At 57.2% G+C, this 26,568-nt stretch overlaps 1 protein-coding gene and 1 long non-coding RNA gene across 4 annotated transcripts in view; one reads left to right on the top strand and one right to left on the bottom strand.

The window, feature by feature from the left end:
• The window catches only part of SLCO4A1 (solute carrier organic anion transporter family member 4A1), a 26,658-nt gene extending 22,682 nt beyond the window's left edge, over positions 1-3,976 (top strand). For all 3 annotated transcript variants that reach the window (XM_008529168.2, XM_070587758.1, XM_008529169.2), the window contains exons 10-12: positions 35-99; positions 526-674; positions 2,690-3,976. In XM_008529168.2, coding sequence (XP_008527390.1) covers positions 35-99; positions 526-674; positions 2,690-2,854 — 379 coding nt within the window. In that variant the 3' untranslated portion in view covers positions 2,855-3,976. The remainder of the gene's footprint in view (positions 1-34; positions 100-525; positions 675-2,689) is intronic.
• On the bottom strand, positions 3,970-14,605 carry LOC103556864 (uncharacterized). Its single transcript, XR_546313.2, has 3 exons — positions 14,145-14,605; positions 11,005-11,067; positions 3,970-9,880 (listed from the first exon to the last, which is right to left on the bottom strand). It is a non-coding gene; the product is annotated as an uncharacterized lncRNA (long non-coding RNA).
• Between the last annotated feature and the right edge of the window lie 11,963 nt (positions 14,606-26,568).

Consider the following 26,568-nt stretch of genomic DNA (forward strand, 5'->3'; position numbering starts at 1 on the left):
GCCCGGGCGCTGACGCCATGGTCTTCCGTTTCAGGTGCGTCTGTGACCAGCAGAGATCCTTTGCGCTGGGAATCCAGTGGATTGTGGTTAGAACTCTAGGTACTGTGCCACGGGAGGAAGCCACGCACAGTGTTGTTGTGTGTCCACTGTGCAAGGGCACCCAGCAGCAGTCTCCTCGCCACGCCTGTGTGTGCCCCGGCAGGAAGCTGTGTCCACCTGGGGGAGGCGCATTCCCTGGCCATCTGCTAGAGGGACCCATGGTCATTTATTTGTCCAGAGGCTGCCTTTACCTGGTGCAGCAAAGGCTCCGTGGGAGTCGGAGATCATGAGGAATCTCCCAGGGATGATGCTGAGTCCCCACCCCAGAAGAAGGGACATTTGAGTCCCCTTGGTGCCGCCTGAGAGCACCGCTGGCTGATGTCACCTCTCTGAGAGCCGGTGCATTCTGTGTCTCTGGCACTGCCCACACCGCCCTGTCGTCCCGGGGCATGTCAGGCAGAGTCCTGAGGGAGCCTCTCTCCACAGGCAGCATCCCGGGGCCCATCGCCTTCGGCTGGCTGATCGACAAGGCGTGCCTGCTCTGGCAGGACCAGTGCGGCCAGCGGGGCTCCTGCTTCCTGTACCACAACGCAGCCATGAGCCAGTACATGCTCATTGCCGGGCTGGTGTACAAGGTCAGCGGGGCCAGCATCTGCTCCCGGGGCACTGGAGGGAGGGAGTCCGAGGGTCTACACCAAAAGGCCAAGAGCCTTCTCCAGCTGGCTCGGGGGTCCGGGTACTCCACTGGGACCTTCCAACAGCTTAAACCCCACTGGGGCCTGGTGGCTGTAGGGGTCACTCCCACAGCCTGGTTTCCAGAAACACATCCTTTCCACGTTTAGGGCCGTCATTGTCATGCCCTGATGATGCAATGACAGTACAGGGGGCAGTGGGAGAGCAGGCCCCGGGGCCACAGGGCCCCCTCCCCGGCTCGCAGCCCCAGGCGTCAGGAATGGCTCCCTGGCCTCCCAGGGCCTTCCCCAGCACAGCTTGTTGGTTTCCTGTGGCTCCGGTCGGCTGAGGCTTTGGGGAAGTAAGAGCCAGCTGCTCCCCACAGGAGCCGCTCTGGCAGGCGGCTCGCTCCTGGGCTGTCGCTCCGTGGATCCACATGTGATATTGCTCTGTTTCCAATCTTAACGAGCCTTGAGTTTCATCCTGTTTCTTAGCCTGACCTTGTCTTCAGGTTGTTAAGAGAAACTTCATGCTGCATCTCTTGTGCTACGTGGGGAAAAGTACATTATCTATATTTTGAATTTCTCCCCATAGAGGAAAAGGCACAAAACCTTCCAAATACAATGAAATCCTAGGGCCAGTCCTCTTCTTGGAGGGAGGACTCAGGAATGTCCCACTGGCAGGAGCCACTTGCCTCAGCCTTTTCCTGAAGGGCCTTGAGGATTCTCGGCCCCTTTGGTTTATCTTCCGAGGATTAGCATAAAAATAGCCGAGTGTGAGAAGGATTTGTGTGGCTGAGTTAGCAAGGGGTCATTTGTAAAGAGCCCGCCCTCCCCAGGGAGCTTCCCCTTCCTTCCGTGTAGTGTGGACCTCTGCCCAGAGCAGCAGGTGGTACCCCCCTGGCGTCTGTCTGCCCAGATAGAGACCCGTGACCTCAGCATAGCCAGCGTGGACCTCAGTGGTCAGGACTGGCTTCTAAAGTACCTGCTAATTTTAGTAGGGGGAGCAGACAGGTGTGCCCTCCAAATGTTATGCCAGCAGTCCATCACCAGGCCCCAGAGCAGACACGGCCTCGCTCACTGACGTGGCTTCAGGCCCATCAGCCCGTTGATGCTCCAGGAAACAGTGGGCGTTCCTGCTAAAACCACGTCTACACGGTAAACACGTGCACGGCTATGCAGAGGCCTGCAGGCTGGCCCACGCTGTGATCTTTAAGGCCGAGGGTCATCCTGCAATGACCCGTGAGTTCAGCATGGTGGTTGGAGGTGAAGTACCAGCCAGTGCTCACCAGCTCCCAGTTAGATTCCTGGGGCTGCCCCAATAAAGGACCGCAAACTGGCAGCTCAAAACAGCAGAAATTTTATTTTCTCAGTTCTGGAGGCCAGAAGTCCAAAATTGAGGTTTCAGTGGCGTCTGTTCCTGCTGGGGGCTGAGCGTCTCCCAGCTCCCTGTGCTGCTGACAGCTCTCCTGTCCTCGGCTTGTGGACGCCTTGTCCGGGTCTCTGCCTCCACGTTCACACGGCCGTCTCCTCTGTGTGTTTCTTGTTGAATCTCTCTTTTCTCTTATGAGGACACCAGTCACTGGATTTGGGGCCCACCCTAACCCAGAATGATCTCATCTCCAGATCCTTACTTAATTACACCTACAAAGACCCTATTTCCAAATAAAGGTCCTGTTCACAGGTTCTGGGGGCCAAAACTCGGCCATATCTTTTGGGGGGGACACTGTTTAGCCCATGACAAGCCCCCCCACCTCATCTGATGCTTCTGTTGTTTGTCAAATGGTACTTGTCATTCGTTCACTAACAGTGTTGGTGTCCATGCTGGGCTGGCCACGCAGGAAAGATGAGTCTTCTCGCCAGAGCAGGGGTTCCTCAGGACTGAGAGCCTGGGGCTGGGGTCCAGGGGGGCTCAGGACTGTGAGTGTCCGGGGCTTCCAGGCAGGCCGCTCTAGTCCAGCAGGCTCCTTTCTCCCCAGGTCCTGGGCTTCCTCTTCTTTGCTGCTGCCTGCGTCCTGTACAAGCCCCCATCGGGATCTTCCAATGGCCTGGAAGCTTCTCTGCCCAGCCAGTCCTCAGGCTCTGACAACCCCACAGACCTCCAGGATGCCCCCACAGACCTCCAGTTCCAGAGTGATGTCTGATGTCCCACCCCCCGCCCAGGGGCATGGGCCAGCCACTTGGCACTTACCACAACACTGCCTAATCTCTCCCCAAAAGGGCTGACCCTGCTGATTGATCTCCCAGCACTGAGGACCCTTCCAAAATCTCCCACTGGGTTCTGGGGGGCACTGAGCGGAAGGGGGTGTGTCCCAGCCCAAAGGTGCCAAGGAAAAAGAATGCAAGACACACCCAAAGTGGACACGCCACCCTCCTGGCCCCACCGGCCTGGCCCCTGGGCAGTGGGATGACCGCTCTCCCACTAGGAAGGCGCAAGGCCCCACAGCGCCCGAGGCGGTGCCACCTTCCATCCTTCCTCCTGCTCATTTCACACACAGTGGTTGTTTCCCAACGGACGCAGCCGAACAGCATAGACTGGAGCCTGGGGACCCCCCAGACACGTTAAGGGACACTGAAGCAGTCACACCATCTCTCCGTACCTCCCTCAGGGCTTGTGGAAGAGCAGAGCCACCTGTGGGGTTACGTGAGAGGCTCCCATCTTTGGTTTCTTTTCTAAATGGCCGATGTGTGGATCTGGCGGCCGCCTGTTGGTTTAGAAGTTGCTGTTCCCACGAGAGACGGAGAAGCACCTGCCACGACCTTTGATGCACACACAGGCCTGGCCCATGGTCTTTATTGATGCTGCACTGTGCTGTGGGGAGCGCTCTATGGAAGGGACAGAGCACTGACCCCACCACGGGGTGCTGGCAGGCCAGCCGGCACTTCTCAACGGTCCGTCCACTTCATCTGGTGGCTGACCTGGCCCTGACCTCCTGGTGAAGGGAAGCTGGGTGTGAGGCCATCCCCAGGGCGCGTTCCTCCTGGAGCCTTCTCCTCGATGTGTTCACAACCTGCTGTCCTGGAAGCCACATGGCCCCGCAGTGGGACAGGAGCAATGCACATAAGCATGTGATTACAGACCCGTGTTTTGCATAAACGCTTATTTATAGAATTTGTTTTACCTTTGGTGTGGTGGGCATGGCAGCAAACTCAGAGGCACCTGTGAATTCTGCCTGGAGGGCACAGGAGTTTCCTGGACTGTGTGTTTGTGGGCATTCTGAGCTAAAATTGCGTGTATGTTAATATATTTTAATATTTAAAGCACAGTGCCTGTCCAGTGTGTTTTATTTCCATTAATTTGCAAAGCATTGATTTGCACATCCTTCATATGGGTTTTCGTGAGTCTGTGCCCCGAAGTCTGCAGCTGGCTGCCCCAGGATGAGCCTTCACTTGGCCCGGGTCCTCCCGGTGGGTGTCCCTGCCTCACCCCTGCAGGACCCCTCCCTCGTTGTCACCCAGGAGCTTCCTCCCTCCTGGGTCCAGCGCCAGGTAGGCCTGGGTCCTCAACCAGGGTCCCCCTTCCCGCCCCTTTTGTGAATGACCTGGAGTGTTGGGATCCATTCAGGGTCCCGGACGTGACGTTGGTGAGGACCAGTGTGCATGGCGTCTGCTGGGTGAGGGCCCTGTCTGCTCGTCTCCTGGAGGTCACACGTGGCAATCCGAGGCTCCCAGACGTTTCTGGGGAGAAGCAATGATGGAAGCGAAATGGAAACGATCCTCTGGTGGCACTGCCGGCTGAGGTGCCCCAGGGCCTCGGTCCAGTTTGACCAATGCCAGCCCCGAGCTGCTGCAATGCCAAAGGCCGTGCCCGTCCACCCCACCGTCCAGGTACCCTGAGCAAACGCCGTCCTGTCTCATTGCCCAGAGTGTCGGGCTCCTCTGCCACCTGCCACCTTGTCCTCTGGGGCTGGTCTATGAAGACCGGAGGATCACGGCTGTGGGGGATCCTGGGAGGTGCCCTACCTTCTCCAGCATGGGGCCGAATCAGCTGGCTGGATTCCAGCCCCTGACCTGGGGGCTCCCCAGCACCAACCCTGGGTTTGGGCCCTGAACCCAGCACCCCAGCTCCGGCCCCTCCGGTGCGGCCAGGGAGCCCAGAGCATCCGCAGTTGCAGCCTGTGGGCACTGGGGGGCAGCACAGACACATCCTGGGCATAGGGTTCCCTCCTGCCGCAGGCCCTGGTGGACCCAAGTCCCTGTTCCCAGCAGCATCCTGTCCCCCTAAATGCAAGCCAAAACGGGGCGTTGCTTCCTTCCTCTCCCCTAGGAGATGTTTCTGTGAACGTGAACTGGATGCCAGTCCTTCTACAAGTCGGACCCGGCCGTGTCCACCTGCCAGGAGCTGGGCAGGGCCTGGGGCTACGCTGGGAGCAGGAAGCAAACAGCCTCCTTGGCCTTGTGCACGATGTTTGAGGATTCATCCAGTACCTGCTGCATGGCTGTGCTGGGCGACTGGGATGGTCGAGGCCCTGCCCTGGGAGCCTCGATAGCACACCCAGGCCGGGCGGGAGGGCAAAAGAGACCGGGACTCACGGCTCAACCGGGTCGCTGGGACTGACCCACGGGCAGCACCAGGCACCCCTGACGCCCTCGCCCAACGGAGGATCCCCCGGCCCACTCGCGGGGTGGGACCGGACCTGGCAGCAGCTGATGCTCCTGGGTCCCCTCGCTCTCGTCTCTGCCCTTGAAAAGGGTCCGAGCTGGGCGGTGCTTGTTCAAGCCCACTTTCCTTTCAGCTTTATTGAAATAGAGTACACGCCACATAATTCTCCCATTTAAAGTGAACAACTCGGGGGCTGTGAGATGTCCACAGACTTGTGCAACTATCACCACAGCTGACTGGAATGCTCTATTCACTGCAAACGGACCCCTTGAGCCATGGCCATCTGGCAACCGCTGGTCCACGTTCTGTCTCTGTGCCTGGTCTGGGCATTTGTTCCCTATAAATGGAATCGCACTCCGGCCTTCCGTGTCGGGCTACTTTCCCTGAGCCTCCTGTTTTGAGGCCCATCCATGTGTCGCGTGTGTCAGCGCTTCATTCAGTCTCTTCTAAGGCCGAGTAATGTCCCACCGTGCCGACAGGCCCCGTTTGCTGATCACGTTATTTAAGGAAGGAAAGGTCCCTGGCGTCTCCCAGCTGTTTCCAGGCTGAAATGCAAACGTCTGAGCGCTGGGGCCTTGGAATTAGGATAACACCCTCCAACAGGACTCGGACCATAAGCCACACTGGAGTGTCCACGGGGGACACGAGCATCCTCCACCCGCCCAGGAGGACGCCCTTTCAGCCCAGGAATCACCCACTTTCCATTTCCAGGTTCCACCAGGCAGGCCTCGTGCCCGGGTCAGACTCGCACCTGGCTCAGGCTTCCTCTGTGCTTCCTGGTTGGTGAAACTGGGGGTCCTTCGGGAGGATGCCCAGCACCCTGTATGTGCACACACACCCATACACACCCAGCACACACACACCCCCATATGCACACACACCCCCATACACACACAGCACACACACCCATACACACACAGCACACACCCCCATATGCACATGCACACCCATATATACACAGCACACACACCCAGCACACACACCCATACACACCCAGCACACACACACCCATATGCACACACACACCCATATACACACAGCACACACACCCATACACATCCAGCACACACACCTGTACACACCCAGCACACACACCCGTACACACAGAGCACACATACATACCCATACGCGCACACACACATACACACACATACACAGCACACACACCCATACACATACAGCACACACACCTGTACACACCCAGCACACACACCCGTACACAGCCAGCACACATACATACCCATACACGCACACACACACACCCAGCACACACACTTGTACACACCCAGCGCGTGCACACTCAGCACACACCCATATGCACACACAGCGCACACACACGCACGCACACACACCCCCATACACACATAGCACACACAGACGTACACACACATGTACACACACAGCACACACACGTACACATACAGCACATGCGTACACATGTACGTACACACCCATGCACACACACCTGTACACACACACATGCACATACTCCCCCTCCGTCTGCCAGTCCCAACAGCTGCATCTGCACCCGCCCTGTCGGCTGCACTCCCAGGCGGTGAGGTCCACGAGGGGAGCCTGCCAAGCTCACTGCTGAGACCACTGGGCCGGGCCAGCCAGGGAGGTGCACAGGGCACAGGATGCTGAGGAGGCAAACAGCAGGGGCAGATGCCCGGAGGGGCAGGAGAAGCTTCCTGGAGAGGTGACATCAAAAGGAAGGAGCAGGGTGACGCGGGTGGTGAGCAGTCACCAGGGCCCAAAAGGAGACAAAGCTTCGGGACAGAAGTGAGGCTGGTGTGGTGCTGGAAACCCTGCAGGCAGCCCAGGGGAGTTGTCGGCTGTGGGCGAGATAGAGAGAGAGAGAGAGACGAGGCCAGAGGGGCAGGGCCAGGGTCGGCACGGAGGGTGAGCTTCCATGCCGACGAAGAACGGCAGCCTCCATTGGAGAGGAGCGTGCTTCCAACGAGAAACCCCGGAGGAGCGCTGTGGGCCGGGACAACCTCGCCCTTCCAGCTTCATCGCAGCCCGATCCTGAGGCTCAGCCTTCTCGCCCCATGTTCCAAGTGGCAGCCTCGGCTCCTGGCAGCTGGACCGAGGACAGGAGAAGGAAGGTCTGGGCAGAACACATGCAGCTCCTCCCGGAGTTCCCGAGACAGACGCAGGTGACACTGTTCATACCACACGGATGCGAACTGTCACGTGTTCCCATCACAGGAGTGAGTCGGGAAAACCAGCCTAGTCCCCACTGGAGGTCACACCAGTCCCGCAGGAGCTGTATGGCATCAAAGCTCTGGGTGGAGATGTCCTGTGGGGGACCCCAGGACGAGGGGCAGGAGGAGGAAGCTGCTCACGTGAAAATGGGGAGGAGTGAGGAGTCGGGGAGGAGCCAGTGCATAACGGGGAGGGTGGAGGGGCAGCACCTGGCACCCCAACCCTGCTGTGCGACACTGTGCTGAGGGCTGTCTGTCTCCCAGCCGCAGGTGGTCAGATTGTCCCCATTCTTTGGGAGCCTGAGGCCCTGGCCATGTTCCCTGTGGTCCCACAGCGATAAATCGGCTGGGGCACGAGTTACGGACTGAATGTTTGTCCCCGCCCCCAGAGTCCTGTGTGGAACCCCTGACCCCCAGTGAGACGGTACTGGGAGGTGAGCAGGGTTAGATGAGGCCGTGAGAGTGGGGCCCCCATGATGGGATTGGCGCCCTCATGAGAAGAGGATGAGCCCAGAGCCTTCTCTTTCTCTACCACGTGAGGACACAGTGAGAGCGGCCTGTGACCCAGGAAGGGTTCTCCCTGGAGCCCGACCGCACCGGCACCCTGACTCGACCTCCAGCCCCCCGTCTGTGGGAGACAAGTGTCTGTTGTTTGCAGTCATGGCACCTCAAGCCGAATAAGGCAGCAGGATTTCAACCCCTGTCTGCCGGCTCTGAGGCCCACCCGTCCAGTCCTGGTCCAGTGCCCTGCCCTCCGGATGCAGGAGGCCAGAGGGAGGGAGAGGAGAGCCCTGTGTTTGCACAGTGAACCAAAGCTCTGAGCTGAGACGGCAGCGGGCAGGGGCTCTGAGTGTTCTGACTCAGTGCACACGACCTGGGGGGGGGGGTTCGCAGAGGGGCACACACAAGCTGCTTGGCCCGCCAGGGACTGGGGCAAGAGCTGCCAGGGACTGGGGAGAGAGCTGATCTGCTATGACGTCCAGTCCGCCTTCCTGCAGTGGTGACACTTCACCATCACTGACGAGGTGGGCCCAGCTTCCTGCCCACGGTCCCAGGAGGGCCTCCTCATAGCCAACACTGCGCTGCAGCCCCAGCCCCGGGTCTCTGCAGCTCCCAAGTGCCACCACCCCACCTTGACTCTGGGCCGGGTTGGGGGGAGCCCGGGCCACCTCTGCGCCACCCCCTGCCTTCCTCACTGAAGCTCGCTGGGCTCCAGATCCAGATCCAGTGAAGGGACGGAGCAGACGGTTTGCAGAGGCAGCCGGAACACGGGGAGAGAGAAGTCTGGTTACAGCAGGCCTGCCTCTGGCCCTGGCACCCTGGGCCGTGGTGACACAGGGGCTGCGTGACTCACGGTGTGGGAAGTCCTACCACAGAGGCCAGAACTGACGCAACCACAGCCCTGCAGGCGTCTCGAGGATCACAGGCGTACAGCCGGCAGGCACGTGCATGCTGCCCACACCCGCGGGTCCACTCAGGCCGTGGGCCTGGTTCCTCCTGTGGCCTCCCCTGCCCTCTGGTAGCTCTGGGGGCAGCCCTCCAACATCCCTGGGGACAGGGAGTGAGCCACCCGGATCGGGCAGGAGGGCACAGCAGACAGGGCCATGCTGCCCACGGGGAGAAGAAAGATGGGAGTTGGTGGTAGGACAGACGGGATCTCCAGGATCCCCGGGACCCGCTTGGTTCTCTGTTGGAGAAGCTGCAGAGGCAAGAAATATCGGGACCACGAAGAGCCTTCCTGTGGGTCAGGAATTAAAAGCTGGTTTCCAAGAGTCAGACACAGGTAAAGATCTGAAATGGCTCAGCGTCTTCTGGTTGGGGACTGTGTTCCTTTTATCTTTGTGCTTTTTTTAAATAGTCATTGAGTCCAGAATATATGGAGAACCCTTACAACTCAACAAGTAAAAGATGACCCAATTTAAAAATGAGCAAAAGACTTGAATAGACCTTTCTCCAAAAGAGACATTTGAATGGCCGATAAGATGTGAACAGATGCTCCACGTCATAGGCCCTGAGAGAGATGCAGGTCAAATCCACTTCACACCCCCTGCACGGTGAAAGCCAAAAAGACAGAAAACGAGTGTCGGCGGAGAGACTGGAAGCTTCGGGCAGTGCTGGGCGGATGTGAGACGGGGCAGCCACTCTGGAAACAGTTTGGCAGTTCTTTGAAAAGTTAAGCATACAGTCACCATGTGCCCCAGAGTCCCGCTCCTCGTGTGAATGAAAGCATCTAACCATGTAAACTCGTTCAAGAGTATTCAAAGCAGCGCATTCGTAACAGCCAAAAACCGAGACACCCAGACGCCCATCGACTGATGAATGGCCGACAACAGTGGTCCATCCGCACAATGGAATATTATCTGGTCGTAAAAAGGAACAAAAGATTGGTTCGTGCTACAACATGATAAACCTTGAAAACACGGTGCTCAGTGAAAGCAGCCAGACACACACGGCCACATGTCGTGCGATTCCAAATGTCCAGAGCAGGAAAATCCATAGAGACAGAAAGCAGGTTAGCGGCTGCCAGAGCCTGGGGAGAGGAGTGGGGAATGATGCTAATGGGGACAGGATTTTCTAGGGGGAGTGACGAAAATTCTGATTCTGGAATTAGGTAATGGTGATAGATGCACAACCTTGTGAAGATACTAAAAACCACTAAGTTGTTCACTTTAAAGGGAGAATATTTTGGTATGTGGCTTATATCTCAAAAAGCTGTTATTAAATGAATAATGTAACTGAGCGCCTGTCATGTGTGATTCACTGCCCTAGACCCTGGGGATATATCAGCGGATGAGGCAGGGGCCCTGGCCTCCTGTCGTTAACGTGCCGTGACTCTGTTCTGTGACCACACCTCTGTGGAAGGGAAACGTGTGGGCCCTGTGTCCAGTTGCCTGACGATGCCCCCCGACTTCCCTAGGAGGAACCTTTGAGATCATATGTTCCCACTCCACTGTGGCAGACGGTATTTCCAATAATGGCCACAACGTTGTGTCCCAATATGTCTCACCCCACGTGCCCTTCCAGCACCTGTCACTTCTCCATAAAGAGGTGGACTGTGCCACTCTTCGAACTTGGGCAGGGGTTCGTGACTCTGCTTCGATGAGTAGAGGGGATACCACTTCCAGCTGGCCTGGCCTGTGGGGGATGCTTGCCCTGGAGCCCAGCCACTGTGCCGTGAGGAGCCCAGGCCACGTCCATGGCCCCAGGTGAGTCACCAGCCATTGGCATGCGCCATCTTGGATGTTCCAGCCTTGAGCTGCTCCCACCTGATGCCACGTGGAGCAGAGATGAGCCTTCCCCTCTGAGCTACACCCAAACTGCAGGTTCATGAGAAAAATAAATCATCAGTGCTGGTTAAGCCTGAGCCTCGCTATCAGTGAAAGCTTGAAGGGAAATAAAATGTTAACGGAAACTGGAGCAAAGAGAGCAGCAGAAAGTCAGGCCGCACTGTGGCCTCCTGTGACATAGAAAGTAGAAAACGTACCAAGTGCCCAGGCGATCCAGCTGAGGGGATTTCCACACAGAAGTGCCAACGGGTTTCTCTTAGCTGCAAGTAACAAAAAGAGAGCAAGATGAGTTAAAAAAAAATAACTTTAGTTTTCAAGCAAAATTTAGAGGAAATATAAAGAAGCCAGGACTTACTAAGATAAGAAAGAAACTGTTGACAAAACCAAGGGTTGATGAGGATACGGAGCGACTGGAACGCTCCTCTGCTGCTGGTGGAAAGGAAAAATGCCACTGCCACTCGAGGACACCCTGGCAGGTTGTTATCAGGTTGAACGTAGACTTATCATATGACCAGCAATCCTGCTCCTAGGTATTTACCTTAGAGACGTGAAGAATTACGTTCACACAAAGACTTGTCCACAAATGTCCATAACAGCTCTATTCATAATCATCAAGAAACTGGAAATAACCCAAATATCTTTCAACGAGCGAATGGATAAGCAGACTGTGGTACATCCATACAGTGGAATACTACTTGGCGGTAAAAAGCGAGGAATTGAGGATATGCACAACAACACGGACGGATCCCAAGGGATTATGCTGAGTGAAAGAAGCCAGACTCAAAAGGTTATACGCTGTGTGGTTCCACTTTTGCGTCATCCTCAAAAAAGGCAAAGCTGCAGGAATGGAGCACTGACCCCCGGTTGCCCTGGGTGGGGGTGTGAGGGCAGGTGTGACTTTAAAAGGGCAGCACACGGGCGTTTGGGGGGAGGTCGTGGTGCTCGTGAGTCCTGACTGTGGTGGTGGTTACACAAATCCACACGTGTTAAAATTCTTACACTCATACACCAAAAAGGAAATAAATTTTACTGCGTGATAGTTTAAAAAGTAAAATTAAAATCAACTGTTTCCTATTCCAAGAGTCTCCAGGTGGCGAAGGGTCTCAAGCTGATAAAGGGCCTCAGGCCAGAGAGCACTCGGGAGAAGACAGGCCAAAGTGGAGCCAAGGACATGGCTGTAAACTCTTTGTTAGGATGGTAGAAAAAATCCAGGTAGGGGGTCGCAGACCCTTTAAAACAGACAAGACGCCCCCAATGGGTCTTAAGGTGCACCTCAGGGAGCCTTTACATTAAACCAAGAGTCTAAGGGTCTTAAGGGCTTGTTCCAGAGCCGCGTTGCAGGGAGCCCGCGGGGCAGAGGGCTCACCCCGGCACGACAGGAGGACTGGGGCTTGGCTCACGGGGACCCCAACAAGGGTCAGACCCACAGAGTTTTCAGCAGCAACTGATTTATGTTTACAGATAACTGCCATTGTGTTTTAACTTCGGGTTCCTGGTGTTCTTCTCTGGTACACAGAGTCAGAATTGATAGTTTCCTGTTGACCTTGCATCCTGTCACCTGCTAAACTCACTTGTTTGCTCTAAGAGCTTTTGTGCACATTTCCTGGGATTTTCCACACAGCCAGCCACGTCATCCGTGAAGGGGGACAGTTTCATTTCTTCCTTTCCAATCGATATGCCTTGTGTTTCTTTTTCTTGCCTTTCTGCGCTGGCCAGAACCTCCACTGCGGTGCTAAGAGTGGGGAACGAGGACGTCCCTGCCTCGGTCCTGATCTCGGGCAGAAATGGTCAGTCTCCTGCCGTTAGGATGTTAGCTGTATGAAGCCTTTTGGCAGGCTGAGTAGTTTCCCTTCTATTTGTAGTTTGCTGAGGTTTTTGTTGGTTTTTAATCACAATGGACATTGAATTTTGTTGAACGGTTTTTCTACGTCAGTTGATATGGTCATAGGGTCTTTCTTATTCAGCCTGTGGATGTGGTGGATTATGCTGATTGCTTTCTGAATATCACACCAACCTTCCGTTCCCGAATAATCCTGCTGGGTCAGGTACTATGTTCTTTTCGTACGTTACTGGATTTAATTTGCTAATATTTTGCTGAGGATTTTCGTGTCTGTGTTCGTGAAGGATATCGGTCTACAGTTTCATTTTCTTGTACTGTCTCTCTCTGGTTCTGGTTTCAAGGTAGTGCTGACCTTACAGAATGAGTTGGGAATATCCCCTCCTCTTGTCTTTCAGCTGTGATAATTATAGACTCAGACGCAGTTCTAGGAAATAACTGAGAAATCCCCACACTCTGTCCAGTCTCCCCAACGGGGATGTTTTGCAAAATTGCTTTACGACCACGCCCAGGACATCAACCCTGACACGATCCGTCCACCTTGCTCAGAGTCCTTCCGTCTCCCTCGCTTGTGTGTGAGTGTGCACTGAGTCACAGGCACTCTGCTGCTGTGCAGGCTCATGCGTCCACCACCACTGTCAGGACAGAAAACGCTCACAGGGGTGGGCAGAGAGGCGAGCGGCTATCCTGGCCTCTCACTCTCGAGGCTGCCTGGAGGCAGCAAACCTCACATCTTCCTCCCGTTGGCCCCTGGCCGTGCTCTTGGGGCACAAAGCCCCCTTCTGCTGCTCGCCAGCCCTTCTGGGAACCATGGGCAGCTGTCGGGCTCCCCGTCCTTCTCGTCCCCGAGCCAAACATTCCCTGTTCCTCCCTAAGCAGAACCTGAAGACGGAGCCTGTCACCAGTGGCTCTCCTCCCAAGACTGCGTGGTGCTCAGCAGCACGACAGTGTCACCCGAGAAGCACTGAGGGGCCGACATCTGAGCCAGCTCAGGATTAGGGTTCAGGGGCCAGGAACCTGCATCTGGACACTGGCCTCCACCCCCCACCCCAGGGCTCCTACTTGGAGAAACGGTGAATCCCCTCACCACAGCCCTCGAGAGGGAGCAGGGGACCCTCATGGCAAAGCCTGCGCACCCCCCGTGAGCAGTGCCCAGGGGGCTGGAGGGGAGAAGACCCCCACCATACCCTGGAGCCCACCCCCGGTCAAAGAACCCTTGTTCAGCCTTGCAGTGTCCGGGCCGGTATAGAAGGGAGCAAATCCCTTTTTGCAAAGAGTACTCAACACACCATGAGCTTGTCTGTTTACCAAAATGCAGAGGGAAAGGCCCCATTTGTGGACAAAGTTGAGACTTGAGCAAATTTGGAAGACAGGATATTTCCTAGAGTGCAGAAAACAGCCCCTCCTTGTTGACAGCGGGTGTCAGCGCTTAATCGGCACAAACTGTGTTTGAAACAGCAAGCAGAGAAATCCCAAGAGTCCAAATCAGGTAGTACTCACCAAACATCACACACATCGACCGAGCCGGAGTCTCCCCGGGGAGCGTCGTGACGGAGACTGCCACACCTCAGCCTCTGTGCCTGTCCAGCCAGACGGGCAGCGGTGAGGGGCTGGGGGAGACGCAGCCAGGGGGCCTCAGGCAGACCCGGAGCCAGGCTCTTGCAGCAACGGCGCGTCTGACAACAAGGATTCAGCCGCCTCGGGGACAACTCCCTGCGACAGAGCAGTCTGGTGCCCGCTGAAAGATGTCCAGCCGAGAGGCTTTCTATCCCACCTCCTGTGGCCTGAGGCTGGAGGAGGCTGTGAAAACCCCGGAGAAACCAGGAGGAGGAACCAGGCAGATTTTTGGGGTGGGAGGGGATCCGCAACATTTCCACCACCTCCGTCTGGACTGAAAACCAGCAGCCAGAGGACCTTTCAGTGCAGTCAGGTCTCACACCTCCTCCTAGAAAGGAGGGACTAAAGACCAGTCCCTCACACTCCCGGCCACACCCTGACTCCTCATCCTGGACAGACAGGCTCCACACACACACCAGGCACACCACTGCCCCAGGGCCTTTGCACAGGCATCTCCCTCCTCCCAGACATCCCCATGGCTCCTCCTTTGCCTCCCGCTCAGGCTTTGATCAAATGTCCCCTTCATCTGGCACTCCACTCCCTGACCAGGCTCTGTCATTCTGTTTTCCAAGGTATCCGGCACCTTCTAACTGCAGCGTAATTCACTGTCTTGTCTGTCATTGGAAAGCAAGTGCCCGCAGGGCTGGGATCTGTTTGTTCACCTAGAACAGCGCCTGGCTCACAGCCGGCGCTCAGGAGTGCCTGTTAGATGATGAGTGGGACCCGTGAGGCGGCAGCCAGCACCACCCAATGGCCAGGATTACGAGGAGCAGCTGACGGGGGCTGGCGGCTCCCCACCCACTGTGTCCCACCCTGGCCCGCTGATAGCAGAACTGACATTTGTCACCCACTCTCCACCTCGGGCAGCGCTGCTCACTGTCCTGCCCTTCCTTTGCCACTCCCAGGGGGTCTGTGAAAGGTCAGGCATGTGACGTCCACACCTCTGATGGAGAAAAGACCTTTCAGACAAAGAGAGATGTCAAAGCCAGCATGCCACCCAGCCGTCGCCCAGAGATGACCCGCTGCCCCACTGCCAAGGGATAGGCCAGCCTCCGCTGGCTCTTCAATGGGGCGGGGGCAGCCCTCACCTCCCTACCGGCCCCGGCCAGCAGCTCTGTCCTGGGTCCAGCCCGTTGCCGGGAGTTAAACACGGGGCTCTCCAGGAGAGACCGGCACAGATTCCGGGTGTCAGTTCCCAAAATGCCGCCAGAGGAAGTAGCAGGACAGAACGGAGGACGCCCTCCCCAAGACGCTGGCGTCCACCTTGCTTATAATTTTGAAAAGGTGGAACTGCCAACTGTCCTTTGATGAGAGAGGGTCAAAGGAGTCATGATAGAGGTCTCCACAAGAGTCAAACACCGCCAGTAAATTTGTGTGAATTGATGTGGAAAACAGCCCAAGATACATCATGAGTGACAAGGGCAGGTGGTGGCGTGGTCCGTTGTGTGATGGAGGCCCCAGGTGAACAGAGACACTGGGGGACCACGGCTGGGGGTCACCCCTCTCCTATGACTCTCTCTGCTGCAGCAGCTGTGTGTGACGACACGGCATTGGCGTGTGACCGGTGACCTGGAGAGCCCGTGCCTCGCAGGCTCTGTGGGGGACGCCCCATTGTCAGCCACGTTGGTGCGAGCCCTGGGTCGGGGACAAGCAGAGTGTTCACAGGACACCTCCCTCTGGGGTGGGTGGGGCTCCTGGGTCCTGGGAGCCAGGCTCTTCCTTCCCATAATTCCCTGCCTCCTATTTGCAGAGGGTCTCCCCCAGGGGACTCGGGGTAAGCTGCACGAGTTCACAGGACTCTGGGGCGTCTGCTGAAGCCTGGGGCATCACCCCACTGAGGCATAGGGTGGGTGTGCCTGTGTGTGCACATGTGCGTGTGTGCACGCGTGACCATGCACACACACACACCCACTCACTCTTAAAGTTCTGTGCCCGTGAAGGGTGGGTTCAAACCTGATCCTGGAGTGGGTTCCCATCCCGGCTCTGGCACCTGCAAGTGGCTTGACCTTGGGCGGATCATGTCGCCCTGCTGCCTCGGCTCTCGCATCCGCCAGGGGCCCAGGCGGGGACCGGGCTCATGGGGCAGCGTGAGGATGAATCGCTCCGTCTCTGCGGAGCTCCGAGGATGCCCCTGGCCACAGCGGTGCTCGATGGCTGTCATCCGGCAGCTCCAGGCCCTGAGGTGGCCGCCTTCCGGTCTAAGGCTGGAGCCGGAGGACCGGCTGTACCGACAGGCAAGACTCCCGGTTCGAGACGCTTCCTCTCCGGGCCGGCTCCTCGGGGCACAGAGATGAACCATGCAGAGCAGTCGCTCCCCGTGGTAATGTGCAGATTTGTTTTAATCGGCAGCACGTTACTGAGGCACATGCGATAACCGTCTAATGACTGTTACACGTCTAATCCATTTTGTTCTCAGCGGGCTCCTGCAGTAATTACATTCCGCGATGTTTAATTCATTACTTGATCGTTCATTCCAAGTTGTGTTGGGTCGGACGGCAGGCTCTCGGGCGCTGCGCAGATGGAGCCGGGCCCTCCGCTCTGGCTCGGGGGGCTCCCAGCAGGCAGCTCCCCACTCTGGGCCGGGATGGAAGCTGGCAGAGCGGGCTCCGGGGCAGCAGAAGGGTCCTGAGGATGGCGGTGAAAACTGCGAAGGCTGATGTAACATCGGGTGAATTATTACAATATTACAATTATTACAATAACTCCACAACTCAGAGAGCGACAAGTGCTCACACTTCACCTCCAACACGCCCACGAGGCCGGGGCTGGCCCGCAGTGCGTTTAAAGGGCCTGGGCGGACCCTGTGGGCTCAGACACATGTAGCCCTGGGCGCTTTACCTCAGCTTTCCGTGGCTCAGTTTCCCCGCCTCTGAAACGGAGGTGACACTACAGTACCAATTTGATTGGGGCTTAAGAGGATTGGGGTACCTGGCTTATAGCAAGGGCAGGAAAGTGTTTATTAAGCAATTAAAATCGTCACCATCCTTGCTCAACCGGGAAGGAAGCTGAGGCACGCAGAGCTGAGAAACCAGCCTGCATGGTCGGGCTTCTCCAGGGGAACGGCGCCCAGAGGCTGTGCAGACGTACAGATGCGTTCACTCGGAGGGACGAGCCCACGATGCTGGCGGCCGAGAAGTCCCGCCATCCGCAGTCTGAGAGCTGGAGGCCCAGGGAGCCGGTGCTGTGGTTCAGTCCGAGTCTGAAGGCCTGAGAACGGGGTGGGGGGCGATGGTGTGAGTCCCCCTCCCAGGGCAGGGCAGGACAGGCCGGACGTCCCAGCTCCTGGGCAGGCAGGGCACAATGCTCCTCCCCACGCTTTGTTCTATCCCGGCCCTCAGCAGGTCAGACGAGGCCCGCCCGCATGGGGGACGGCCATCGGCTTCTCTGCTGCCAACGAGTCAAACGCTAGCTCCCCCAGAAACACCCTCCCAGACACCCCCAGAATAACGTTCCGTCTGGGCCCCCAGAACATCACATCCCTCCAGGCCTCAGGTCTTCTTGGAGCCTCAGGTCTCCCCAGAAGTCTGTCCGCCAGGCAGGTGTTTCCCGGGGTCTGGCGAAACCTCCACCAGAACCACTCAGACCCGCTTTTACGGGCAGCGTCCATGGCCCTCACACGGCCGCTGCAGAATCTCTGAGAGGGTCTTTGCTGCCTGCACTGAAGGCGCCCAGGCAGCTGGGCTGTCATCAGGTTTAGCTGCTGGTGTTTGCTTGATCCGTGCCCAGACCCTGCCCTCCAACCTCCAGAGCACGCGGGCGAATCCTACGCCCTCAGCCACGCGGTGGAGTCACTGTTTCCTCGAGCGCGTAAGGGCCCTCCGCCTTTAATTACAGCAGCCCAGCCAGCGCAATCACACACCTGGGAGTCACTCATTAGGAGCTAATCAGCCCCATCCCCCATCTCTCGCCCGAGGCCCGGCGTGAATTTGGTTTGCAGCTAATGACTGTGTCTTTGCAACAAGCACAACGACAGAAATGACAAGTGCTTTGTGTATTTATTTCCCACTTTCCCCAGAAAAGCTTGGAGTGGCAGCACGCACAAGCCCCTGTGGTTCTGGCGGCACCGTCCAGGGAGAGGCTGGAAATGAGTGCAGGGTTAACCAGTGGTCAGGCCAGGGCACACAGGTCGCGGCGTGTGTGACCACTCTTCTCTCTTAGCAACGATCATAAAACAAGGATGGTTGGAGCAAAGGATGCTGCCGAGGAGGGGGCAGGAGGGTGGGTCGGAGAGAATGAGGGATTAGTGCTGGGGGAGGGGTGGGAAGAGGGGTGCGGCACAGATGCGGGGAGGGAGTGGATTGGGTGAGGGTTGAGAGGTGGGTCAGAGCCGGGTGGGGAAGGTGGGCAGGGCCAGGGTGGATGGAGAGTGGGGAGGAGATGTGGTAGGGGAAGGGAGGATGGGAGGACGGGGAGGGGACCTGACTGCTGCCCCCTTCCCCCCCTAGCTGGCCTGGCTCCCCAGAGATGGCCCACGGGGGCCACTTTGTACAGGGTCCCCTTCTGCTCTCTGTCTGCCACGGCCTCACAGAGCACGGCGTCTTCTTGTTTGGTCTCAAGGAGAAAGAATGAAGGCGTCTTCTTGTTTGGTCTCAAGGAGAAAGAATGAAGTCAGCTGAAGACCCAGCGGGAGGCTCACTGGGAGTTCTCTGACGGGACTTTCTCCAAGGCCATGGGGGGCGTCTGGTCCACATTCCAAGGCCCAGCTTTTCTCTGGAGGATGAAGACCTGCCTTCTCCTCCGGAAAGAAACGCATCTGTTTGCAAGGCACAGGGCACAAAAGAGCAAGACAAAGACGAGGACGGCGGAGGAGGATGGAGTTCGCGTCCTGGGACACCAGGGCGTTCATTGAAAATTAAGGCTTTACAGGGAACGTGCACACAAGCCTGCTCCCTCACGAGGAAGGACAGCGCAGCCTTCTCCAGAAGGCCTGGGCAACTTCGCCCGGAAAGGAGGGCCCCTGGGGAAGCCTGCCTCCCCCCCAGTCCCCTCCCCCTCCTCCAAGCTGCAGTTGTGGGGACTGTAAATGGGGCCGCTGCCCGTCTCCTGCCCGGCCCCTCCGATCTCTGACGACAGCACCGCCGAGGGGCAGAGCTCCTGAACCACGGCCGGAGCTGTGGGGACGGCGCCCTTTGCCCTTGGGGGTGAGAGGGCTTCTGGGCTCCGAGAGCCCGGGTCACGTTCCCAGTCGCCTCTGGCAGTGGTCTGTGCTGGGGGCGCAGAGCCAACACTGAGCTGATGATGGGGATGCAAAGCCCTGTCTCAGTCTGAGTGCGGCCCGTGAGGAGCTCCCGGGCAGGGACGACAGGTGGCATCTGGAAGGCTGTTCCCAGGACGACCCGCGTGAATGCGCCTCTCCCCCCTCGCAGCTGAGAAGCGGGGCAGGCGCCTCCCGCTGTGCACCGAGGACAACGTGGACCACGGCTGGGGGTTATTACTCTTCTCGCATCCCAGTTGTGATGGCACGTCGTGTTCCACGGCTTTGGAATGAAGAAAACTCGGCTCCACCAAGGGCGGAGGCGGGGAGAGAGGTGGAAGACATGGTGCCAGTTCCACCAGCTGTGGGAAGGGGCAGATGTGGCCTGAAGAGCAAGCAGCATTTCTGAGCCCTGGGGGCCTTCTGACCCCAGCACACCTTCTCTGCCAGCTGGCCATCATTCCACAGTCAGATTTTTATTTTGTTTCCTTTTTCTAAATAAAACCCTTTTTGTTATAAGATATAAAGGAAAAGAGGGTACATTAAGCCTTAGCAGTCATTTACCCTTTAGTCTGAAATAGTATCACTAATTTCACTAAGGGCAGATTTGGACAGTGCAGGGGGAGGGAGGAAGGTGGCAGCGTACATAGGGCCAAAGAGAAAAGGCAGATGGAGGGGGTACCATCTACAGGAAGAGTCCCCAAAACAGGACCTGGAAACCTTGGAAGACAAATGTCTTCATTTCACTTCCTAATTTGGGCTGGGCTCTGGCTCCGCCCCACAATGCTGCAGAAGTCCATGAAGACACCTGCGGCCAGATGGCCACAGGAGACAGTGTGCCTTAGTGCACTTGGTCAGTCAACAAACACATGCCGAGAGTCTTCTAGATGCCAGGCCCTGCACTGCTGCTGAGAACAGAGCCGTGAGCAACATGGGGGAGCCCCTGGCCCCTAGCGCCCTTGACCGACACAAGAGCATATGCTGACACCCACCAAGTGGGTGGGCAGGGAGGGGTACACCACAGGGGTTGGGGGGCCTGGGGAGGAAGTGACATCTGAGCCGAGACCTGGGAAGGAGGCAGCCGGAAAAGGAGAGCAAAGAAACAGTGCAATGCCCACCCATGGCCAGGACAGTGGGGGGGTCGGGGAGCTGAGGACAAGGCCCCACCGTCCACTGAGGGAGTGTTTCCTACAGCCCAGTGAGCCAGGCAGGGGCAGGTGAGGAGGCAGCGGTGAGAACCACGGCGGCCCTGGAGAAAGGAGGCCCTTCCCCAACCCTCTCGGGGACCCTGGGCGCGCGGCCACCTCTCGGCCAGACTCCATACCCCAAGGGCAGAGCTGAGTCTAAGCCACATCACAGGCCACCTGGGAGGACGCCTGGACATGGAGGGACGACTCCCGCCTCCTGCACCTCTGCCGGGCCCCCACCCACACGGCGCTCAGTGCAGGTGCTCATGGCACCCAGGCCTGGAAGGTGGACACACACCCAGAGCCAGAGCTGCCACACGGAAGGACCCCCCATGTGATGCCAACAGTGGGCAACCCCGGTGTTCCCAACTAAAGCACCAAGTGTAGGGAAGACAGGACTTCAGGGTCTGGGGGGCGGCTGGAGGCCAGGCTGGCGGGGAGGGAGGGTTGTTGCTTCCTGAGAAACATGAATTCCTTCAAATAACCCAAAGGAGCACCTCTCTCAGTGTGAAAGCGCATCTGTCTAGGAGTTTAGAAAACCAGCTTCGTCGCAATGCCCCCAGTCTTCCCACAAGTGACAGAGCCGGGGTCCTCAGAGAAGCAAGCCGAGGCCTGGTTCTCCTGACCTGCAGCCACTCCCTGGACCGTGGCCAGTTTGGGTGCGCCTCTTGCAGGGACGTCACCTGGGCAGACAGGACATGCACATGCGTGTCTTCTTTTCCATCCGTCCTTCATTTCATTGCAGGAGGGTTTGTAGAGAGGCTGGAACAGGGCGAATGCTGTCCCGGGCACCAAGGGCATCAGACGTGCAGACACACAGACACTCAAGGCCTCCAGTGGACGAGCAGCGGGTGAGACGTGGCAGAGGGGCCCTGGCACCAAGGGCATCAGACGTGCAGACACGCAGACACTCAAGGCCTCCCGTGGACGAGCAGCGGGTGAGACGTGACAGAGGGGCCCTGGCACCAAGGGCATCAGACGTGCAGACACGCAGACACTCAAGGCCTCCAGTGGACGAGCAGCGGGTGAGACGTGGCAGAGGGGCCCTGGCTCAGCAGTTCCTCTTGAGATGCATCTGCATCCACTCTCTCCCCTCCTGTGAGGTTGGGTCCTTTCCTAAGACGTCCTGTGGTCTCAGACCCCCAGGACTCTCCAGAAGGCCATCTCCAAACCTTGGAAAGTCACAGAGGCTGATGTGGGGACCCCGATGCTCCCCAAGCCACAGGGACACCTGTTGTGTTCCAAGCAGAGGGAATTTTACGCTGTCAGCACCCAAAGCCTGTGTACACCTACCCTGCCCTCTCTGGTCAGGGTGACAGCACCTTGCAGGGCGAGGAGGATGGGCTCCCCCGGGCACTGGGGGGTGTCCTGTGGCCTAGGAAGGGAGCCGTCATCGTGCACGCCCCACACTGAGGAGCAGCAAGGTGACCATGGGGCAGACACCTCCCCCTCCCGCACTCAGCTGGCGTCTCCACCAGCACCTGTGTCCCTTTGTAACACGGCTGCTTTGTACCTGTGTGGCGGGTGAATCGGGCCGGGAGCAGCCTTCCATCCACGACCGACAGGAGTCGCCACAGTGGGACAAGCCCAGGTGGGGTCCACACATCCCGGGTCCCACCTGCACTGCGCTCAGGTACCTGTGGCCACTTGCCTGTCTCACCGGCTGCCTCCAGCCGGGCCTCACCTGCCTGCCCCCCAGTGCTGCTTCCAAGTATCCTCCTGATACACAGCCGGCACACGACTCCCTGTCCCCCCTCTCTTTCTGGGGGACCCCCAGGGAGACAGATGGCAACAGCACGGCCCCCCGGTGCTCCAGGATCTGACCAGTTCCCACCATGGCCCCGTGTGGAGGGTCAGCGTCCTGCCCCGTTTTCCAAGGGGGATCAGGAGCTCAGGAGAGGGTGTGAGCACTCACGCTCCCAGCCACCTGGTGGAGAGGCAGGACCTGACCCCAGGGCAGCTGACTCTGTCCTCTGCCCGGGGAGGGCTTTGTGGGAGCAGCGAGAGCCCCAACAAGGGAGCAAGCGAGATGCCATCCACCCCAGTGCAACCCACCACCAGGACGGCGCCGGAGACCCCACTCGACTACGCCTCGATCCTTGTCCTCTGCGTTATCACCAGATTTTACCACTCATTTCACAATGATAGCAACTGTGAAGGGAAATTAGCATCTTTGTATTCTGCAGCCAGATACCTCAATGGACTGATTCTGAGTTTTTTTTAACAATGAAAAGGAAACACCCTGCTGGTTTCTACTTCAGTGACCTAACGGCACACACTGAACACTCAGAGAACTCTGCTTCAGTAAACACGTTTTTGTTTTAACTCAGACTTTGTTTTGTTAACTCTGTTGCAGAAAATGTCAAACACACGGAAATGGAGAGAAAATGGTACAATGAACCCTGTGTACCCGTTGCTCACTGCCGCAACTTCCAACTCACGCGTGATCTGGTTTCATACACTCATCAACTTGCTGTCTTCTTCCAAATTATTTTTTTAACGTTATTTGGCAAAGTCAAAAATCCCTCATCAATCCATTGGTGGGTTACAAATGGAGTGGATTGGTGGGCTGGCCCAGTGGCGTAGTGGTTAAGTTCTTGCACTCCACTTCAGCGGCCTGGGGTTTTCGGGTTTGGGTCCCGGGCATGGACCTATACGCTGTTCATCAAGCCATGACAAGGTGGTGTCCCACATACAAAATAGAGGAAGATGGGCACAGATGTTAGCTCAGGGCCAATCTTCCTCACCAGAAAAAAAAAAAGAGGAATGGAGTGAAATGTTGGCATCCAGGTAATTTTCCACTGTGCTTTTTTTTTTTTTTTTTTTGCTGGGAAAGATTTGCCCTGAGCAAAGATCTGTTGCTAATCTTCCTCTTTTTCTCTTTTTTGTGTATTCTAGTTGTAAGTCCTTCTAGTTCTTCTTCCTGAGCCACTGCCACAGCATGGCACCTGACAGAGGAGTGGTGTGGGCCACAACAAGGAACCAAAGCCAGGCCGAGGGAGTGAAGCACGACAAACTTTAACCATGGGGCCGTCAGAGCTGGCTCCCCACTGCACTGATTTTGAAGGAGGCCCACAGATGGGCTGACAGCACCCCGGCACCTTGTGGACCCGGATGACAAAGCCCAGGAATTAATGGCCACCCCGTGGGTCCCGAGCAGAGGAAGGAACTGGACTCGGGGCTGTTCAGGAGTGTTCAGAGCAGGAACGTGCTGGGGGAAGCTTCTGGGATATTTCAAAAGAAGTAGCACTAAGGCCCTAGAATTATGTTTTCTCAAAAAATAGTTTTCTTTAAGTAACTTGGCTGTGTAGGCAAATCAGTCTGCGACGGTGGCGTGCTGCTATGAAGCTGATCATTAGCTGTCACAGGAAGGAGCACATCAGCTCCACTCGGCTCCCGGCAGACCCGAGCGTCTTAGGCACTAATGTCTTTATTATCAAGCCTTGAAATTCCCAGAGAAGACAAGATCTTTCACAGGTGACACTGTCATCGTTTCCAACTGGTTTAGAAAAATGAAACCACGGAGTTGCTCTCACCGCTTTTCTGCCATTTCTCCATCTTCACAGACAAAAACATCTGGGAATCAAGTGGCGCTAGAACCCTCGAGCGATGTCTAAAATGTCCCACGCTGGGGCTCAGCGTGTCCATTTGTGCTCAAATGCCCATGGTCACAACGCTCGCCTGCAGGTGATAGAAACTCCAGTCACACCAGCTGGAGGAAAAGGAGTGTGAGGCAGTGCAAGCTTCAGGCACCACAGGATCAGGGGTTAGAGCAATGCCATCAGGGCTCTGTGCCTTTGCCATTCCCAGATCTGCCTGGAACCAGCTTAGCACCCAGTGAGCAGGGCCACCCTTCCCAACAAGCAGGAAGGAGTCTGAGTGTCCACCTGTGTTCCTGGGACGGTGGGAATGGGGTCTCTGATTGCCTGGGGCAGGGGAGGCAAGGGCCAGCCTTCCCCAAGCCATACAGGGGGGCTCTCAGGAACAGAGACCCCTGTGACCCAGCAGAAGGCACCATGCTGGAGTAGGGGGCGCCGTGGTCCTGGACAAGCAAAACAGATAGACGTGCCCCCATGGGTCCGGACCAGCTGTCCACGGCAGAGCAGTGCTGTTCAGCCTGTTGCGAAGACTAACAAAGGAGCAGCCTTTTCCCATCCGGAGAGCATGCTTGTTAAACAGAAGTGGCATTTGAGAAAAGATTACAGAAGCCAGACGCCGAGATTCGAGGTCCGTTAAGGATGTCTACAGCAAGATTACTCACTTGGCGACTTCCAGCAGCCTCGCTCTTCTTCAAGAAAAATGGAATAACAGCTCATCGCTCTTAGCTATCACACCCATGATATGCGGGCATAGATTTAATATACAATTTATGGCTCTGTGTGTGTGTGTGTGTGTGTGTGTGTGTGTGTTTGCACGCCTGTGGAGAGAGGCCGGGAAGGAGGCCGAGGGAGGAGGAGCGTGCAGATTCAAGGAGACAGTGCCTGTTAAGGCCCCCAGAACGGTGCAAGCACAGAGTGTCCAGCAGGTCTCAGCTGGTACGATGGCCACGATATCGCCCGTGTGCACAGGCAAGTGTTTGCGTATTTATGGATACGAGAGAGGGAGCAATCTCAGCGGATCCTGTTCCTCTGCGAGGCATGTGCGGTCTGACTGTATGTTAACTGCTCATTTATACTGCAACACATTTTCCTCAAGCATGCTAATGCTCCTTTCCCCCCCATGATGATATTTTTAAAAGCCAGATTGCAGAGCTGTGCTTGTGCACTAAAAGAGATTTCCCAGGCAAAAACAACCAGCTGGCCCCCGTGTGCTGCCATTGCATACTCCCCACGGAATTACACCAACGGGGGGATGGTCTGTGAGCCCGCAGAGCACTCGGCCCTCTCCAGGAAAGGGCTTTCCCAGGACCCGGACAGAGAGAAGGTCCAGGCTCGCCCTTGCCAGCGGGGCATCCTCCGAGAGCCCTCAGGGCTTCCTGCGAGTGGCACGAGAGTGAATGTGTGTCTCCGCTGCTGTGCGTTGAGCCCCAGAGAAAAGGGTGGCTTCGTGCACACCCTGCATTCGCTGACCGAGAGAGTACAGCCCCCAGGCTGTGGTCACGGGTTACGAAGCCCCTGGACACTCACATGACCCAAATGAGACATTCTTCAATAGCCATCAATCAGCAGTTCAGAGAAGCACCTCTGGGTCCTGCTAGGCCGGCACTGGCTCTGCCTGCGCCCCAGCCCGCGCCCCGGCTCTGAGTGTGTGGGAGGTGTCTGCATTTGGGTCCATCGCGGCCAAGGGTCCCTTAAAATCTTCTAGCTCTTCCGATGTTTTGATTCAAAACAGCAGAGTCCTCACCACTCTGTTGTCTCCCCGATGACCAGGGCACCCCTCACCTGCCCTGAGCAAGGCCAACGGGCAGCTACCCTAGGGTTGCTGTCTCAGTTCTGGTCCCCGGAAGCAGACGCCGTGTGCAAGCAGGGCACCCCGGTGGGGGGGCCTCTTCCCTGAGCCCACGGGGAGCTCTGGGGCGTAAGTTGCAGCTCAGAGGTTGTCCCATCTCAAGGAATGGGCACCAGGAGGTCACAGGATATGATCGCCCCAGGGGTACAAACCCCAGGCACCTCCAGAGACAGCTCTCTGAAGACGGCCTCAGCCGAAAAACCCGGTGTGCCGATGCTAGCCCTGGAATGTGCATATGCAGTGAGACCTGGCCAGGGGACTTTGCAGATGTGATTAAGGTAGGGAGAGCCTCCTGGCCTATAGGGTGGGACCGTCTCACCGCGGGACACCTTGACAGCAGAGAACTTGCTCTGACTGTGGTCAGAGATGTGGCTAAAGGGAAGCCGGGCAAGTGGAAGCGTGAGAAGTTTGCAAAGTGGCGTTGCTGGCTCAGAGCTGGAGGCTTCTGTGCAAGGACAGGGAGGCCTCCAAAGTTAGG

This window comes from Equus przewalskii, chromosome 21, assembly GCF_037783145.1.
Source record: "Equus przewalskii isolate Varuska chromosome 21, EquPr2, whole genome shotgun sequence".
Taxonomy (NCBI): domain Eukaryota; kingdom Metazoa; phylum Chordata; class Mammalia; order Perissodactyla; family Equidae; genus Equus; species Equus przewalskii.